General features: G+C 42.0%; 1 protein-coding gene and 1 long non-coding RNA gene across 4 annotated transcripts in view; both read right to left on the bottom strand.

The window, feature by feature from the left end:
- Window positions 1-2,014: 2,014 nt before the first annotated feature.
- rassf7a (Ras association domain family member 7a) overlaps window positions 2,015-20,530 on the bottom strand; it is a 228,286-nt gene continuing 209,770 nt past the window's right edge. For all 3 annotated transcript variants that reach the window (XM_051923619.1, XM_051923618.1, XM_028793509.2), the window contains 3 exons: window positions 10,920-11,088; window positions 6,475-6,582; window positions 2,015-2,637 (listed from right to left, as the gene is read on the bottom strand). In XM_051923619.1, coding sequence (XP_051779579.1) covers window positions 2,606-2,637; window positions 6,475-6,582; window positions 10,920-11,088 — 309 coding nt within the window. In that variant the 3' untranslated portion in view covers window positions 2,015-2,605. The remainder of the gene's footprint in view (window positions 2,638-6,474; window positions 6,583-10,919; window positions 11,089-20,530) is intronic.
- Window positions 14,437-15,461, bottom strand: LOC127526815 (uncharacterized). The gene is made up of 2 exons (XR_007934253.1): window positions 15,086-15,461; window positions 14,437-14,933 (listed from the first exon to the last, which is right to left on the bottom strand). It is a non-coding gene; the product is annotated as an uncharacterized LOC127526815 (long non-coding RNA).

Raw genomic sequence — 20,530 nt, forward strand, 5'->3', positions numbered from 1 at the left:
ATAAAAGGAAAAGTGTCTGTTTGTATGTCTCTCCACTTGCTATGTCACCGTCATTCTAACCGATCACAAACATTTTTTGTAATAAAATGCATTGCATTTCTAATTCCAACAGATGGCGCATCACAAACATTAAAACTACTTTTACAAATCTCATACTAAATGGCATATAACAGACATATGCATTGTATTTGTCATTCCAACAGATGGCACATCACAAATATTTGTAGTAATGCATTTTATTACTACAGATTGTGATGTGCCATCTGTTGGAATGACAAATGCAATGCATTTTATTGCTACATCTATATACAAAATATGTTCCAAAAGATGGTGCACTGCAAATGTTTATACTGATGTCTCCATTTATTATTTAGATTTCAACCCATAGCTAGTCTACCTTAATAAAAGGATAAGTGTCTGTGTATGTGTGTCCATCTGGTTGCTATGTCACTGTCATTCCAACAGATTGAGAATCACAAACCTTCAGAGTGGCTTACCAATCCCATACCAAATGGCATATACCAGAGACATTGTCAATCCAGAAGAAGGCACATCAAAAACATTTTTAGGAATAAAATGCATTACATTTGTCATTCCAACAGAGGCCACACAATCAATGTAGAACTCTTAGTCTAAGTAGATGGGTAGCCCGCCTTAAAAAGGTAAGTGTGTGTGTGTGTGTCCGTTGGGTTGTTATGTCTCTGGCATTCCAATAGATGGCACATCACAAGCGTTTGCAGTAATAAAATGCATTGCATTTATCATTCCAACAGATGGTGCATCACAAACATTAACGCTGCTTTTACAAATCCCATACCATATGGCATATAACAGAGACGTGTGCATTGCATAGTGCACTGCAAACATTAACACTGAGGTCTACTTTGATTACTTAGATTTCAACCCAGAAAGGTAGAAGGTAGCGCAGATGGTTCAACAATAAAAGGGATAAGTGTGTGTGTGACTGTGTGTCCATCCAGTTGCTATTTGTCATTCCAACAGATGGTGCATCACAAACATTAACATGGTTTTTACAGATCCCATACCAAATGACATAACAGAGACATATGCATTGCACTTGTTATCCCAATAGATGGCATATCACAAACATCTGTACCAATGTATTTTATTACTCCAAATGTTTATGATTAGTGTTACAAAATACATTCCAACAGATGGTGCACTGCAAACATTAACACTGCTTTTACGAATCCCATACCACATGGCATAAAACAGAGACATATGCATTGCATAGTGCACTACACATGTTAACACTGAGGTCTACTTTGATTACTTAGATTTCAACCCATCTTAGAAAGGTATAACAGATGGTTCAACTTAATAAAAGGGATACGTGCCTGTGTGTTCATCCAGTTGCTATTTGTCATTCCAACTGATGGTGCATCACAAACATTAACACAGTTTTTACAGATCCCATACCAAATGACATAACAGAGACATATGCATTGCATAATGCACTGCACACATTAACACTGAGGTCTACTTTGATTACTTAGATTTCAACCCATCTTAGAAAGGTATAACAGATGGTTCAACTTAATAAAAGGGATAAGTGCCTGTGTGTCCATCCAGTTGCTATTTGTCATTCCAACAGATGGTGCATCACAAACATTAACACAGTTTTTACAGATCCCATACCAAATGACATAACAGAGACATATGCATTGCACTTGTCATCCCAATAGATGGCATATCACAAACATCTGTACCAATGTATTTTATTACTCCAAATGTTTATGATTAGTGTTACAAAATACATTCCAACAGATGGTGCACTGCAAACATTATTGCTGAGGTCTAGTTTGATTGCTTAGATTGTAACCCGTCTCAGTTGGTTAGCACAGCAAGTGTTACAGTAAATGCATAATAGTTTTATAAAATTGAATGTTAAAATAAATCTTCATCTAAGGTTTGATTAAAAAAAAAATCCAGACTGTTTTGTGCAACCATTTCATGAACAGATAAGAAAGAAACTGAAGACTTGGCCTGCGTGTTGGGTTTACTTACAGTTTATTAATAAATACTGTTTTAGAAAATGGGTGAGTCTGGAGGCATAAATAATAAAAGTATACATTTCAAATGTCAAAATACAAAAGGAATGCACAGTGGTTCATCTTGAATCTAACAGAACTGACAATTCTAAAAGCAGACTGACATTTCAGGTAACAGGAAATGCATCACAAAGCAAGCGAAATAAAAAGTCCATCCTGTAGACACGTATACCTGAATTTGGGACGAGTGTCTCGTTTAAACGCTGCGACTGCGAGGATGGCAGCTGAGGCTTTTGGTTCTGCTCTGCTCCGCTCTCATCACACCGGGCTTGTTACAAAGTCAACATCACATTTAAAATAACAGACTATGCAAACTTGAAGACTGATGCACATACAACATTATAGAAAAAGAAAAAAAAAATAGTTTCACAAAATAAATTACAGAACTAAATGTTTTGCATGATCTTCTCAAAATATATTCGATGATTTAAATGAGGATAAAACAAATTATTTACAAGTCACAGGTCTGTGAACGGTTTTCTCCACTTGCCGGGTTTGGGTTTTTGTTTTTTTTTTGTTTTTTTAGTTTGTTTTTATCTCCAGGTGGCCTCCCTTGTGGTCAGGACTGCAAGACACATAAAAATAATTGGCGTGACCCTCGTGTTTCAGGTGTCCAACTATGCATGCATCTTAACCATTAGAGCACACCAGGAGGAGAAAAGAGAAGAAGCAGAGACAAACACCGAGGCGAGCGATTCAAAACAGCGGAAGCCCTCAGAGCAGGTAGCTTGTCGGTAGGTGGGACATTTCAAGACTCTATAGGGTCCTAGGTGGTAGATTGATCAACCTGATGCCAGCTAGGAGAAGCGCTCGTTCCAAAATGATCCATGAATGCTCTCTAATCTCGCTTCTTTTTTAAGTCATTATTGCTATTCCAGCTCCCCTATTCACTCTACAGACGCTATTAAGGGTCCCCCCCAAACATTTACACTTGTTAAATGCCTGAAGGTTTATGGAGGAGCTAAAGGCTCGGTTTTGGGGCCAGTTGGAGTCATGCAGGGCTGTGTATTACTTTATGGGAGTATTTGTGTACATTCAGCATTTTTTGGGTAGAGGGAAAAGTCAAGCAAAATTCCACTTTTAATTGGCTAACTAAAAAGATTACAATTTGCAAGCTTTCGAGGCAACTCCGGCCCCTTCTTCAGGCAAGAGGGAGAATAGAATCCCCCCTATTCCTATGTCATGGCCGTACAGGACACTTTGCAATGTGCACACTTGCAGTTAGAATTAGAGAAGGAGTGTACAGTTAACTATAAACTAATAATAATAATAATTCATTACATTTATATAGCGCTTTTCTCAGTACTCAAAGCGCTATCCACACAGGGAGGAACCGGGAAGCGAACCCACAATCTTCCACAGTCTCCTTACTGCAATGCAGCAGCACTACCACTGCGCCACCTGTGAGGACGAAACTAGTTTATTAGTGGAGCTAACGGCATACGTGGACTGCTTTTAGGACAGATTCAACTCAATGCAGCAATTTAACGTGTATAGCCAGGGGTAAGTGACCCCCAACTAACTGCATAATGGGCTCAAGCCATCCAGGTAAGGAGGGAGCCAAAGCACAGTTCATCTTTACATACGCTCACAGAGCAAATTACCAGGATCACCAGCACAGCTGCGTATGCATGCAATGATCTAATCAGCCAATCACGTGGCAGCAGCACAAGGCCTACAATCACGCAGGAGCTTTAGTTTATGTTCACATCAGATAACAGTCACGTCAAGTCGGGGAGCCTGCACTGGTACAGCATGTTGCTACACCCACCACATGACGAAACAGCTCATGGTCATGGTTGGCAACCCTCCGGAAATAACCAGCAGCCAGGTGTTACGTGGGTGACCCCCACTCAGGGTGAGGGTCCTACGAGCTGGATCACCCTCAGGTAATCGCACCTCATGGTCGTAGTGCCGCAACTGATGCTCCCTCACAATGCGGGTAATGTGCCTCATTTAGGACTCGGGACAAACACTCCTGAGAGAGCTTAGGCACGCTCTGTGCTTCTCTGGCTCACTCCTCCTGCCATGTGAAGCGATTCTAAGCACTTTTAAAGCCCATCAGGCAAATTAATAGAAAGTCCACAAGACCTAGTATGAAGACAAAATGTGCTGGTGGCAATCGATATCTGTAGCTCTGCCTCAGACTCGCTGTGATGCTGCACTCGATAAAGATGGACCACAACGTGCATCTGACGTCCGGATGAATCATAATAATGGATAAAAACAAATAGCACACATGGAATTGTACAACCTTGTCTCACACCTTTCACTGCGTTGTTCCTAACAAATCAACATGGATTCTTGAGAGATCCTCCACTGGTGCTGCAGACCTTTCGAGACCAGGTATCTGAAACTCCGGTCCTGGAGGGCCACAGTGGCTACAGGTTTTCATTCTAACCCTGTTCTTAATTAGTGGCCTGTTTTTGCTGCTAATTAACTTCTTTTGAACTAATTTTAATTGACTTGCTTTTGAAAACTCCGACCCAATAATTCCTTAATTAGCAGCCAAACAATAATGAGATATAAAATGAACCAAAACAGGACCAGCAAACAATACCTGCAAATAAAAAGGGTGGCGGTCTTCTCGGGTCCCCAAAACATTTGACCACAGCTCTTAGATAAGAGAAAATCAACAATTTCAGAAATGTCTGCTACTTACTTACATACTTTTGAATTCATTTTAATTGACTTGTTTTTTATAAGGATTTGTTCCCCGGAATTTCTTCACCGTTCCTCTGAGTTGCTTCATTTTATTTTCTTATACAGAAATGAAATGTGAAGTGAGAAGGCCAACTAAGTCAGAGCTTCAAACTCCAACCAGTTTCACTCCAACCAGTTGCTCAATGAGGCGCCGATTCTTATCGTTCATTAAACTCGTTCTTTAATTCCATGGCTTGTTGCTGCTCTCATTGTGAAGTACCAGACATTTCTGAAATCGTTGATTTTCTCTTATCTAAGAGCTCTGGTCAAATGTTTTGGGGACCTGAGAAGACTGACATTCCTGAGATCGCCACCCTTTTTATTTTCAGGTACTGTTCGCTGGTCCTGTTTTGGTTCATTTTGTATCTCATTATTGTTTGGCTGCTAATTAAGGAATTATTGGGTTGGAGTTTTCAAAAGCAAGTCAATTAAAATTAGTTCAAAAGAAGTTAATTAACAGCAAAAACAGGTCACTCATTAAGAACAGGGTTAGAATGAAAACCTGCAGCCACGGTGGCCCTCCAGGACTGGAGTTTGAGATCCCTGGTTTAAACTATGGAACTGGCAATAATCATCTATTTAAGTCACTTCTTTAGGGACTTTCAAAACTCAACGATGTTATTTTGGTACTAAACAGACGGCAGTTCCTACCCATTCTAGTGTTGGGCTCCGTGGGGGAGGCGCCCAGGTTGCTTAATTTTTGGAGTTTAAATTAGTAGACTGACCTACCCCAACCACAAATACTAACCTTAAAGTTAGTGGGGGTGGAGCATAGTGGGTGCCTAATGTTAAAAACGAAAATCCAATTTGCATCACGATAATAGAAAAGGGTACTAGCCGTCCGTTTAGTACATAAGTACCGTTATTTTGGAAGAATGAAGTGAATAGGACTGGCCCGCTCTGTTTGGCTGAGTGGCATGTTCTCATCTGCATTTTTCTGATGTTTGTTCATTCCTTCATTTTGGGAACCCGCCGGCTCAGTTCAATACGGGACAGGACCAGGATGGCCTTCCATCACAGGGTGCAATCGAGCAGACCCCGATATTGAGCTATTCTGCCAGCTGATCAATGACTTTGGGGTGGGAGAGGAAAACCATTACACCTGGAGCAAACCCACATGGGCACATGGAGAACTTGCCACTTCTACACGGGCAGTGGCTGTGCCAGGATTCACACCGGGGTCTATAAAGCTTTGAGCCAGTAGCACTAAATATGGTGCTACTCTTGTCAGTAATCAAGTGAACAATTTTCATGGGTGAAAAAAAGTAAATCATGAATGCACATTTCGGCTAGCACAGGCTGCTCCCCAAATAGGGGACATACATATATATATATATATATATATATATATATATATATATATATATATATATATATATATATATATATATATATTATTGTTTGTCCTCCTGTGTCGTAATGATGGTAAGTAAAGAGATGTCCATTTAATGTTTGACTCTCCATTTACATTTGACCATGGTGGCTACGGGCAGGTTTAACATGCACCAAAGGTCGTCTTCCTCAGGACATGATGAAAAGTACATCTGGGGAAAAAAGATGAAAAGTCCAGTGCCCCCAAGAAGAGGAAGAAGAAGAAGAAGAAGCAAAAGAGAAACCCCCAAAAAGGCAAATCCACCATGCAGAAGCTGTTTTGTGCCCAATAACCCTCGGGTCCTGAAGGCCGGTCAAACATACACACCCTCTGGATTCAGGCTGGACACAAGTGGGTTCTGGAGGTTGCGTGGGTTTCCAAGGAACTGTTTTGCTGTGGGTCGTGGTGGAGAGTCCAGATTGGGAGACGACGAGCCTGTGGACAGAAAAGACTTGGCTTGTTAATTCTATACTTCAGTGGTTCCTGATTTTATTCAAGAAACAAACTATTAATAATTATTGTCCTGAAAAATGATCTTAGATAGGTGGAAGGAGATCCCAGGGCAGGCCGCTCTTTCAAAACATCATGGGTATCCTATAGCCAACCTTTGAATGTCCTATGATGACAAGGAACAAACTAATGGGGAGATGTTGGGTCCACAGGGCATGTTGCCACTGCGACTCCCATGAAGACAATGAATCTAAAAGGCAGGATGGATATCTATCTATCTCTTTCTCTCTATTTTATATATCTATATCTATCTCAATATATATATTAGGGGGCTCTGCCCCCTCCTCACTTCGCTCACCAACCCCTGTGTGGGCACTATGCGCTAGCCACTATGCGGTTCTGACGCTTGCGTATGGGGAAGCGGATGTACAATTTAAACAGTTTGTTATTTTCATGGGAATTGTTACATATGCATAATAGACCTAACTATTTTACATTACAGTGAGTAATTAACTATAGCAAAAAATAGTAAAATGTAATAATTTGAAAGAAAATTATGTTTCATGTTGCGTTAGAAGTACTCGTTGTGTTACACGTTTTTGTTTTTTTTGGCTTTGAAATTAACACGCAAATACTTTTTAAACTTTAGTGAAAACTATTATTTGAATTAACTTTTCATCAATATCGCATTGAATTTTGTTTCCGTGTTTGGACTTACATCGTGACAACGCAATGTATAACTGCCCGTGAGTGAATTTCGTTTCTTTCTCTCTAATAAATAAACCGACTTTTTCGAATGTTTGTCTCTGTGATTTGTTAATTGTCATAGCAAAAGCTATTCTAATGGGAAACTGTAAACGTTTTAATACGAATGGCATGTCAAGATCTCCTTTGGTGTCTGATGTCATTAGTGAAGATGGACTACATTATCTTTCTTGTCGCCTGTTAAAATTTGACATGTCAGAATTGTTTGCCCAATTTTGAATACAACTAATCTTGTCCTACTGCATAGCCCATCACTCAGACATAAATTACGCAATAACATTACGATACATCCTTCTTTCTACAGTAACTCGTGTGGTGGTAGACCTGACGGTGTTAACGGTTGTAGATATTCTTCGTGATATTGTAAGTTGTTTTCATCTTCCGCACCATCACCACCAACTGCTTCAGCAGAGTCTACTGATACGCATTTAACCAATTTCTGGTGTAACCGATCAACAGTTTTCACGTTAATTTGCTTGACTTCATAGTTTCTCGGTGCTAGGATTGCCCGTGTACTCATTTCTTCTGTTGATAACCCTTCAGGATAAAATTCTTCAATAAGATTTGGACATAATAGGTCTTCTTTTATTGGGAGCTTAAAGTGAAGAAAACATTAAAATTTATAAGAGCTGAGAGTGCAGGAACTGTGTCTGAGAAAAGCAAAGCATTCACACCAATGAGAGGTGAGAGGACCGCAGGCGTGGTTTTCTTTTATAATATATATATACTGTGGCAGGCAGCCGGGTCCCATGCCCAGCCGCGATGCCCCTTCTACATATGTTCTGGAGGAGCAACCATGGGCTCCTCAGTATCTCCCCCAGGACGCTTGGTGGCAGCCTCCCTGGCTGATGATGGTGCCTCAGTTTCCCGCAGGGCTCCATGGGAGATAGAGTTCTTCACAGCTCTGTTGGGATCTGGGGTGGCCGCCAGTGGGTGCTGCATGGGTCCCTGAGCCGATGTGGACGACTCTGCAGCCGCGCCCAGAAGTGCAATCAGAGGTAAGTGATCAAGCACCTGGAGTACTTCCGGGTGGGCTATAAAAAGGGCCAGCAACCACCACTCAGGAGCCAGAATCAGGAGGTGGAGGACAAAACTAGACAGGAGGAGTGGTGGTGCCAGGAGGAAAGGGTTGTGATACTTGTGCTTGTTTGGACTGTGTTGTGCCTGTGGGGTTCACGGGGAAGATGTGCTCCACAGGTGAAGAAAAATAGTCTTTGTTGTATTTTTACACTTCTGTGCCGGGTCGGGCACAATATAGCGCCTTATACCACAATATTATATATATATATATATATTCATAGCATTCATAGTCTAAAACACGATCTAATTGTATGGGTGGTTACCTACCAGGCAACGCATGTGGTTGATCTGCAAGTCGGGCGAAACACGTATCGCGTACTCTTTGCATTATTTGACAGTAAAACTATTTTCAACCATTCTATGATCTGCTTCTCGCAACTGAAAGAGGGCACTATGGTGGGTGTTAGCCGACTTGCTGACCAACCACAAGCCTTACCTGGTAAGTAACCACCCACACAATCAGATTGTGATTCAGACTACGAATGCCATAAATGTAATTACCCCGATCTACATGCTGTCAAATGAATGAACCACACGCCGTGGCACAACGTTAGAGGCTTCGCCTCTCGCGCTGACGTCAAAGGTTCGATTCCCCGAGATGGGGGTGCAGTGAGTGTGTACACCTGATAAGCCCAGAATTAGGGCGAAACACGTGTCGCGTACTCTTTGCATTATTTGACAGTAAAGCTATTTTCAACCATATTATATATATATATATATATATATATATATATATATAAATATATAAATTGAGATTAAAAGATAAAAAGGTTTGCGTGTGATATGAAAGCAAAGACTGGCAGTGGTAAGCTGAATTAATTTTAATTTCAGCTCCTTTGGACAATGTAAACATTTACACTGCATGTTACTTAAATGTATAAAATATTAATGTTAAGACATTATTTAAATGATATTTTACGACAGATAATTCAGAGACAGTGATGGTGGCCCAGGTTTTGGAGAACTCAACAGCAGGTTGCCTGATCAATCCCAAGCACGGCTCATTTTGTAACCTTGAATGAGCGTCTTAAGATGCCTGCACTCCAATTACATAAAATATAGTCTTGTTCTGTAATACATTAAAAAGGTCCTAAAGTTTGTTTTAAGAAACAAACTGGAATGAAGGGGAGAAGAAAAATGAACATTTTAATTTTCAAGGGTCTTGCTCAGCCCACCCTCAGCACATGTCGTGCTTCGGCTTCAAATTCTTGTTTATTTGGGGCTAGAGATCTGCGCCAGCAATCGGAAGGTTGCAAGTTCAAATCCCAGAAGTGACTCTACTCTGTTGGGCCCTTGAGGAAGGAAGCCCCTTAACCTGCAATTGTTTCATCCTTTTTGCAGATGATGTTGTCCTGTTTGCTTCATCAGGCCGTGATCTTCAGCTCTCTCTGGATCAGTTCGCAGCTGAGTGTGAAGCGGCTGGGATGGGAATCAGCACCTCCAAATCCGAGACCATGGTCCTCAGCCGGAAAAGGGTGGAGTGCCCTCTCAGGGTTGGTGGCGAGATCTTGCCCCAAGTGGAGGAGTTCAAGTATCTCGGGGTCTTGTTCACGAGTGAGGAAAGAATGGAGCGTGAGATCGACAGGCGGATCGGTGTGGTGTCCGCAGTGATGCGGGCTCTGCATCGGTCTGTCGTGGTGAAAAAGGAGCTGAGCCGCAAGGCAAAGCTCTCAATTTACCAGTCGATCTATGTTCCTACCCTCACCTATGGTCATGAGCTATGTGTAGTGACTGAAAGAACGAGATCGCGAATACAAGCGGCTGAAATGAGTTTCCTCCGCAGGGTGTCTGGGCTCTCTCTTAAAGATAGGGTGAGAAGCTCAGTCATCCGAGAGGGGCTCAGAGTAGAGCCGCTGCTCCTCCGCATCGAGAGGAGTCAGATGAGGTGGCTCGGGCATCTGATCAGGATGCCTCCTGGAATCCTCCCTGGTGAGGTGTTCCGGGCACGTCTAACCGGGAAGAGGCCCTGGGGAAGACCCAGGACACGCTGGAGGGACTATGTCTCCCGGCTGGCCTGGGAACGCCTCGAGATTCTCCCGGAAGAGCTAGAAGAAGTGGCCAGGGAGAGGGAAGTCTGGGCATCTCTGCTTAAGCTGCTGCCCCCGCGACCCGACCTCGGATAAGCGGAAGAGGATGGATGGATGGATGGATGTTTCATCTTGGGTAGGACATTAAGCTGCAAGCAGCTCCTCCAATTTACAGGGAAAACCTGGGGGTTGGTGGCAGGACCAGCACTCCAGGCAGTGTTAAAAACCTCTCGCTGTTCCAGTGTGGTGCTGAGGTGTCACCCGCTGCTCTCGGGTCCCAGTCCGGGTGGTTCGTCATGTGGTGGGTGCGGTGACACGCTATTGGCTCATGCTCCCAACCTCTCTTGTTTATTTGCACTCATGCAGCCCATTAAAGTGGATGCTGATGTAACTCGAATTCACAGGCTGAATTAATACAATAGGCACACTTCAAATTTTAAGGCATCGTACCCCCATTTCGGTGATTAGCAGGCATATGCTCAGCTATTCTTTGGAGAAGATCTTCATGTTCACTGCGAGGGTACAACACTGTCACGGTGGAGCCAGTCTGCTGGATGAACTGCTGCAGGTTGCACTGTCTCAGGTCCTTGTTCAGCTCGTCAAGTTCCACTTTCTTAACCTGAAACAGGAAAGCACAGAATTACACAAACAGGTTTGAAAACATAGATTTCATGGATTTATTTTTCACTTTTTCTTATAGGCGTCTCAAGTAAATCTTTATAGATGCTTGAACAGGCAGAGAACCCCACTCTGTGTTTATTTTCAAATTTATTTCAAGGTCTGCTAATGTGTAATCCCACAGGGCTAATCTGGAATCACCAACCCAATGTGCAAGTCTCTGGACCCACAAAGACACAGGGAGATGAAAACGCAAACCCGATTGGAAAAGCCAAGACACTGGACCCAGGATGTAGAAGCACTCAAACACCGTGCTGCCCTGTTACAAAATAATGGTGTTGAAATAATCACAAGATCCATAAATTCCTTAAATAAAACCACCTTGTTGAGATGTACTCCTTGTTTAAAAATGAGGTGAATCCACACAATACGTCCTGAAAGCACCAAGAGTGGATGTCTTATAAATATACAGTGCATATTTTTGTCCACTAGAGGGGACTGTTGGTTTAAAATGTGCAGTTAAGATTTTTAACTCCGCCCTTCCAAATTAATTCTCCATCTTAATTCCATATTTTTAATTGGGACAGCACAACGTCTGTATTGCTTCTGTGGACAGAGAGGCCTACTGGCTAAATAAAAGGCCACTGGTTTGTTCTTTGCCATGGACTGTGCAATCTGCACGGGTCACTTAACCTGCCTGTACTCCAATTAGAAAAATAAAACGACAAAGCAACTGCATTGTATTTCAGTGATTAAAAAGTGCAATGGAATGCAGTCCATCACAGAAAGACACTAATATAAGGGAAAAGTGAATGGCTCAATTCGCACCTCATGCATGACTTTGAGAGAGCGTGCTATTCTATCTAGGTCTTTATTAATTAGGGGGGAAAAAAAAAGGAAAATAAATTATTTATACATACAGACACACATACACAGATGTACATAACACACAAACATGCAGTACACATCAGATTGGGGAGCATGCACTGGTACAGCGAGTTGCTGCACCCACCACACGACGAAACAGCTTGGGATCCTGGTTGGAAGACACGTGGTCCAGAAATGACCCTCTACCTGCCGCAGCCATGTGTTACGTGGGTGTCCCCTTGGCCTGGTTCTGCCACTCGGGTCCTCAACAATGAGGATCCTGTGAGCCGGATCACCCTCTGGGAATTGTGCCACAAAGTCAAACCAGCAGTACCCAAATATTCTTTGAAGAGAGATAGTACCAAAGGAGTCCAGTCTTCATCTCAGGTCACTGGATAGCGTCCATGTCTCACAAACAGGGGGCACCAGGACTCTAAAGACTCGGACCTTCGATCTTTTGCAGAGATATTGGGAGAGGCACACACCCCTTTCCAACGACCCCCTATGCTCTCCCAATCCGTCTACTGACTTCACAGGAAGAGTCATCAGAGACATGAATGTCACTGCCAAGGTAAGTAAACCTCTCGACAAGGGAGGTTATATCTATCTACTCTCACTCTCTCTTATATTTTATATATATATATATATATATAAATAAAATCCTAAGCCTAAAAGTGCAACGATTTTATGTCACGTTTTTTGTCATGCTTTAAATCGCGCTTATTTTAAAACGTGCATATATATGTTTGGTGTCATTCTTTTCAGAATTTATCAAACTTTAATATGATGTTCTTAGATATTCAGGTTCTTATTCTGTTTTTAAATTATAAACTAAAAAATATCAGGAACATCGCATCATGGGAGACGAGACTTTGTGCCAAGAAATTTAACCACACCTGGGGCCGGAAATAAAAGACCGAGTAGGACAGCTACTGTAAAGGCTTTTAAATGTTTGAAGTGCTGCACGAGATTGTGATCACACGGCAGCAGCTGATCGATCAAAGAGGAGGTAAAAAAAAAAAAAAAAAAAAAAACTGGATTAGTTTCTCATTGTATCACCGTGTAAGAGGGGGTTTGGGAGGAGCGACCGCGTCTTCTTGAGGAGGGGTTCAGTCCCCCTCTTCACAACGCAAGCGGCAGACACGCGAAGTGGCTGGTGCATAGCACAGGCCGGGGGGGTTGACAAGCAAAGCGAGCAGGGGGAGAACCCCCTATCTATATATATATATATATATAATATATATATATATATATATATATATATATATGGAAGAGAAGGTCTGTGATACGGTTTGCATATTTGCAGCTGGAGATCCACAAAGGGAGAAAAATGAATCACGTATCATAAAGTAGTTTTTATTCCTGAGCTTTCAACCCCTGCCAGGGGTCTTCATCAGAGGATGATGCTTAGACATACAAGAATCAAAGGCAATATATGGCAAAAAATTACATGGGGGAGGTGGCTAAGTCAGTGTGATCAGGAGTGGGGGGGGATATTCGTTGTACAGACCTCTGGCAGGGGTTGAAAGCTCAGGAATAAAAACTACTTTATGATACGGGATTCATTTTTCTCCCTTTGTGGATCTCCAGCTGCAAATATTATATATATATATATATATATATATATATATATATATATATATATATATATATATGGGGTGCTTACCCTATGGTCTGAATGCAGACCCCAATGCCCTAGTGCAGTGGATGGGATGTAAAACCTGACTCTCTGTGGTCAGAAAAGATCCCTGGGCATCGTCCGTAAAGAGTAGGGTGTATCATCATGTCCTGGCTAAATTGCCCACCACGGCCTGGTCATTCTAACCCCCTAATCATCCCTGTCCCTAACGGGCTGCTCTCTCACCCCTTCACCGTCTACTATCTAATGTGTGGTGAGCGTATGAGAGAAAAAATGGCTGCTGCTGCCTCATACAGGTGGGTGGCACACAATGTTGGTGGTTCAAGTGGCTCCCTTCTGTCCATATAAAGTGCTCTGAGTAGTAAGAAAAGCGCTATATAAATGTAATCATTTGTCGTCATCATCATCTCTGGATGATTTCAATTCAACCTGAGGGGAGCCATAGATAAGAACAGCAGAAAATCACCCAAATCCTGTTGTGCGATTAAACAATTCATTACAAATTATTATTAAATTTGCTAGCGTGAGTGAATGTTCCATGAAATGACCTCACATCCCATCACTGGCTGTTTCCTGCGGAGGACAGTATATGGCAGACCCTTACTGGAAAGAGCAGATCTGGAAAGCTACTGACACCTGTCCCCCCCCCCCCCCCCCCAAATGTATGTGAAAGTATAGTAAGTGCAGTCCTGGTGAGAGTTTCACACTGCTGATGTTTGTTCAGAGCTGCGTGTTAACCAGAGGCAAATTTAGCTTTTTTATTACATTTGCTCTGCACCTTTTCAGGTACGGGCCAAGTATGATTAAAAGCAGGAGGATCAAATGATTTAATTTGGCAAGACCTTTTCTTTTTTTTAAAATGCAAAGTCTTTTTTTTAATATAATTATATGGCCCCAAGCTAAAAGAAGGAAGTGAACCAGCAGACATGTGTTTTTAACTTTATAATTAGTCTGTGCACGGGAAAGCACTTGGTAGACGTCTTGTTTTTCTTTGCTGGGTAAATCTGAAACCAGCTTTCATGTGGAATTCAGCAACATGTGTCACAATAACACTGAGCTGTTAACACCAACTAGTTCAGTGCCAATCGTCTGAGTGGGTTCTCTGTCCTGTTAATGCCAACTAGTTCAGTCCCATTCACCCAAGTGTGCTCTCTACTCTGTTAAAACCAACTTCTTCAGTGGCATCCAGCCGAGCAGGCTCTCTAAGCTTATTAACACCAACTAGTTCAGTGCCAATCAGCTGAGTGGGCTCTCTGTCCTGTTAATGCCAACTAGTTCTGTCCCATTCACCCAAGTGTGCTCTCTACCCTGTTAAAACCAACTTCTTCAGTGGCATCCAGCTGAGCAGGCTTCTCTAGGCTTATTAACACCAACTAGTTCAGTGCCAATCAGCCGAACAGGATCTCTGCACTCTTAATGCCAACTAGTTCAGTGTCATTTGGCCAAGCGGGCTCTCAGGTCTGTTAACACCAGCTACTTCAGTCCCATTCACCCAAGTGGGCCCTCTACCCTGTTCATACCAACTAGTTCAGTGCCAATCGGCTGAGTGGGCTCTCAGGCCTGTTAATGCCAGCTACTTCAGGGCCAATTAGCCGAATAGGCTCTTTGACCTGTTAATGCCAACTAGCTCAGTGTCACTTGCCTGAGCAGGCTCTTGGGTCCATTAACACAAACTACTTCAGTCCCATTCACCCAAGTAGGCTCTCTACCCTGTTAGAACCAACTTGTTCAGTGGCAACCAGTCAAGCAGGCCCTCTGGCTTGTTAAAACGAACTAGTTCATTGCCACTAGTCTGAGTGGACTCCCTGCCCTGTTGATGCCAACTAGTTCAGTGCTACTCATCCAAGTAGACTCTGTGCCCTATTAACACCAACTACTTTAGTGCAATTCACCAGCCTGAACTGTTAATACCAACTTGTCCAGTGGCAGTCGCCTGAGCAGCTCTCTGCCTATAGCTTTTTTTTTGGTTTCACACTAAAAGTAAAGGTGGTCTTTGGCAGGCACCCTGCACCGATTGTTGCACCAAACAGAAGACTTCTAAGGGTTAAGCACCGTCGACATGCACTCCATACAATTAGCCATAAACCATCTCCACAACAAGGCAGGTTCTAAGCAATTACGAGGCTCTTCCTTGCCAACGTAGGTACAAAAGTTCAGTTGTTTTATAGCAAGCTATGACAGGCTGCTTCAGGCTGCTACTTGTTTTTGGTTTACTTATTTTAATTATTTTTGGAGTTAGTATAAATCCACATATTTCAGTAAAATGCAAAAAAATAAAAAAAAAAATTGTATATAAAGCAGAATGTAACAATCTTGCGGTCTTGTATGGAAGTTATCATCCAGTTGGTGCTCGGAACATTTCTGGTGTGCTCCGTAAAAGCAACCGACAGTTTTATCATGAAAAAGCCATGGTATTATTTTTGTTGTTTAATATTTGTTTTTGTTAACTACAGTCATATGAAAAAGTTTGGGACCCCCTCTCAGCCTGCATAATAATTGACTCTCCTTACAATAAAAAAAGATAACAGTGGTATGTCTTTCATTTCCTAGGAACATCTGAGTACTGCAGTGTTTTCCGAACAAAGATTTTTAGTGAAGCAGAATTTAGTTGTATGAAATTAAATCAAATGTGAAAAACTGTCTGTGCACAAATGTGGGTCCCCTTGTCATTTTGCTGATTTGAATGCCTGTCACTGCTCAATGCTGATTACTTACAACACCAAATTGGTTGGATTAGCGCGTTAATACTTGAACTTCACAGACAGGTGTGTCCAATCATGAGATATAAAGGTATTTAAGGTGGTCAATTACAAGTTGTGCTTCCTTCCCTTTGACTCTCCTCTGAAGAGGGACAGCATGGGATCCTCAAAGCAACTCTCCAAAGATCTGAAAACAAAGATTGTTGAGTCTCATGGTTTAGGAGAAGGATACACAAAGCTACCTCAGAGGTTTAAACTGTCAGTTTCAACTGTAAGGAATGGAATCAGGAAATGGAAGGCCACAGGCACAGTTGCTGTTAAACCCAGCAGGTCTGGCAGGCCAAGAAAAATACAGGAGCAGCATATGTGCAGGATTGTGAGAATGGTGACAGACAACCCACAGATCACCTCCAAAGACCTGCAAGAACATCTCGCTGCAGATGGTGTATCTGTACATCGTTCTACAATTCAGTGCAACTTGCACAAAGAACATCTGTATGGCAGGATGATGAGAAAGAAGCTCTTTCTGCACTCACACCACAAACAGAGTCGCTTGTTGTATGCAAATGCTCATTTAGACAAGCCAGATTCATTTGGGAACAAAGTGCTTTGGACTGATGAGACAAAAATGGAGTTATTTGGTCATAATAAAAAGCACTTTGCATGGCAGAAGAAGAACACCGCATTCCAAGAAAAACACCTGCTACCTACTGTCAAATTTGGTGGAGGTTCCATCATGCTGTGGGGCTGTGTGGCTAGTTTAGGGACTGGGGCCCTTGTTAAAGTCGAGGGTCAGATTAATTCAATCCAATATCAACAAATTCTTCAGGATAATGTTCAAACATCAGTCACAAAGTTGAAGTTACGCAGGGGTTGGATATTCCAACAAGACAATGACCCAAAACACAGTTGGAAATCTACAAAGGCATTCATGCAGAGGGAGAAGTACAATGTTCTGGAATGGCCGTCACAGTCCCCTGACTTGAATATCATCGAAAATCTAAGGGATGATTTGAAGCAGTCTGTCCATCAAATGTAACTGAACTGGAGAGATTTTGTATGAAGAATGGTCAGAAATACCTCCATCCAGAATCCAGACACTCATCAAAGGCTATAGGAGGACAGCGTCTAGAAGCTGTTGGATTTACAAAAGGAGGCTCAGCTAAGTATTGATGTCATATCTCTGTTGGGGTGCCCACATTTATGCACCTGTCTAATTTTGTTATGATGCATATTGCATATTTTCTGTTAATCCAATAAACTTAATGCCACTGCTGAAATACTACTGTCTCCATAAGGCATGTCATATATTAAGAGGAAGTTGCTACTTTGAAAGCTCAGCCAATGAGAAACTGAAATCCAAAGAATTAAGATGACTGTATATTTTCATCTTGCAATTTTTGCATTGTAACAATGTTCTAGCGGTAACAGAATTAAACCAATCTAATAATAATATTAATTTAATTGATGTTTTTTCTTTTGTCATCAAAAATTCTGCATGTACACCACAAAACTAAAATTAATCTCTCAAGTTGTGTTTTTTTTAATTATAGTTTTGTCAAACAATTACAAAAAAAAATTTTCACCTGGGCAACGCTGGGTATTTCAGCTAGTAAAAAAACAAAATTTAAACGTGAAATAAGAATGCTATAACTGTGACAGAAATCGTACCCTTAGATCTTCAAATGAAGGTCTGCTTAGAATTCCAAGAGCTAAACTTATAAGAAGTGGTGAGGCGGCCGACCTTCTGCTGTTATGCACCTCAAATCTGGAATAGCTGACCAATAGAAACTCACCAGGCGAATACAGTGGAGCACTTCAAAAAAACTGCTAAACACCCGTTAGTTTAACATGGCGTCCTTATGGCTTCATTTTAGTGGTTTTCTGCGCCCCCACCACCTAATCAGGGTACCATTAAGTCCTTAGATTGATGGATTGAAGGCCAGAGGTCCACATGACCGTTATCTAATTCTTCTACGTGAAGCCTGAAAACCATGAGGACTGATTAAGATCATTGATGTTAGGTAGAATGCCCAGGGTGGTCTCGTGGCCTTGGAACCCCTGCAGATTTTATTTTTTTTCTCCAGCCATCTGGAGTTTTTTTTTTGTTTTTTCTGTCCACCCTGGCCATCGGAACTTACTCCTTTTCTATGTTAACTAATGTTATCTTATTTTAATTTTGTATTTTGTCTTTTATTTTTCTTTTCTTCATTATGTAAAGCACTTTGAGCTACTTTTTGTATGAAAATGTGCTATATAAATAAATGTTGTTGTAACACCATTTGTATGAAAACGTACTATAGAAATAAATGATTGTTTCAATGGGACTGAATGTGACATGGAGGTGCCCAACATTGTCCTCTGGCACATCATCCAGCCAAATATTGTACAGTTATCATTTTAATGCCTTCAAAACTCAACTTGATGACATGTTGGTCAATTTAGGGAGGTATGATTGGTGAACCTGTTGGCCTGAATGACCCACTTCAATCAAAAGTGTCCTAATGTTCCAAATGTTATCAATCGGGTGCAAAAACAGCATGGACCTGACAGTAGCAGAGCCCCATGCTTGGTCCATCAAAGTCCTTACATTTCCTGAAGACAGCAGCCATGTGTGTTCAGGTGCTGACCTGTTGAAAAATGTCCGTAATATTCTTACAATGGATGACTGGATCTGCTTGAAGCAGCCTCGGTTGACCCATCATACATTGAGGGTCCTGCTGTATGGCATCATCTTCAGCGTTTTGACAAGAGAGATGCTCAAGGATATTGCTGACTGCGCTGGTGTCACCTCAATGCGTGAATTCAGTGGCGCTCATCATGGAGCAAAACTACAACTGGACACCATCTGAATGTCCTCCAACCTCTGCAGAGTGACGGCCTGTGATGTTACTCAGTAATCCAATGAGGAGGCCACACGCTGCAGAAGATGAAAGGGACTGATAATAGCACTGTGACAGCTTGTTGCAACTTTGGTGAAGTCCTTCCCAGCTACCCATAATCCTCCTGACGTGTGTGAAGGCACCATTATTACATCCAACAAAGTCCCAGGATCTATCAGACGTACTACGTTGATTGTTATCAGTCTGTCTGGATGTTGCCCCCTCTAAGACGTGGGGGTGGGTTAACCTTGCACAACTAGTCTTTTATGCAAACTGGGTCACTGGTGCCAATTTCAGCTATTTTTTTTGGACAATGTGTATCTTGAAATTCAGAGTACTAGGGTGTTGTACCGTGTTAGCCATTATGAATGTGGTGAGAAGTCGAGCAAAATGACCCCTTTTATTGGCTAACTAAAAAGATTACAATATGCAAGCTTTCGAGGCAACTCAGGCCCCTTCTTCAGGCAAGATGTAATACAGAAGGGGCCTGAGTTGCCTCGAAAGCTTGCATATTGTAATCTTTTTAGTTAGCCAATAAAAGGTGTCATTTTGCTTGGCTTTTCTCTTGAAATTCAGACAAATCGGATGTCTTTTCTTATATTTTTTAATTGCTTGCATAGGTTTGCTTTCTTCTGGGTAGCTTCTTCCTTTAACCTCTCAAGGATATGCTGTTAGGCTAATGGGGACTCTGAATTCACTAGGTATGGGTGACAGTATGTGTGTGTGTGTGTGTGTGAGCTCATGTGCACACCAACAGAACATGAAAGTATGAAGCTAAATCAGAACATAAGAAATCTGACCATTCAGTCCATCGAGCCCATGTGTTTAACTAACAGCTAAGACGTTCCCAAAATCTCATGCAGATTCTTTCTAAATGTTGCCAACGTTTCTGCTTCAACTCCATGGCTCAGTAGTTTGTTCCACAACTCTTTGCTAAAGAAGTGCTTCCTTGCTTCAGTCTAAGGCCCTGACCACACATCCATCCACTCACATATTAGTTAAATGAATACGCTGAGCAGCCTACACGTTTACGTTGCGTTTTGTAGTGGCGCTTAATTGACTTCAATATGATGTTACATTCGCGTTCGTTTGCCTCTGTTAAATACCAACCTGCAGCCCAGATTGTAGTTTTGTGTGCTTACCTGTGGGGGGCAGTGATCAGGCAGACCAGACTGTTTTTAACCTGTGGGGTTTAAGGTTCATCCTTCATTGGATTTGCAAAATATATACAGTGGAACCTCGGGTCACGAACGTCTCTGAATACGTACAAAGCGGGTTCCGACCAAAAAGTTCGCCAAACTTTTGCATCTGTTCACGACCACACACTCGGGTGACTAACAAGCCAGTTTCCCTTCT

This window comes from Erpetoichthys calabaricus, chromosome 2 (genome assembly GCF_900747795.2).
Source record: "Erpetoichthys calabaricus chromosome 2, fErpCal1.3, whole genome shotgun sequence".
Classification (NCBI taxonomy): domain Eukaryota; kingdom Metazoa; phylum Chordata; class Cladistia; order Polypteriformes; family Polypteridae; genus Erpetoichthys; species Erpetoichthys calabaricus.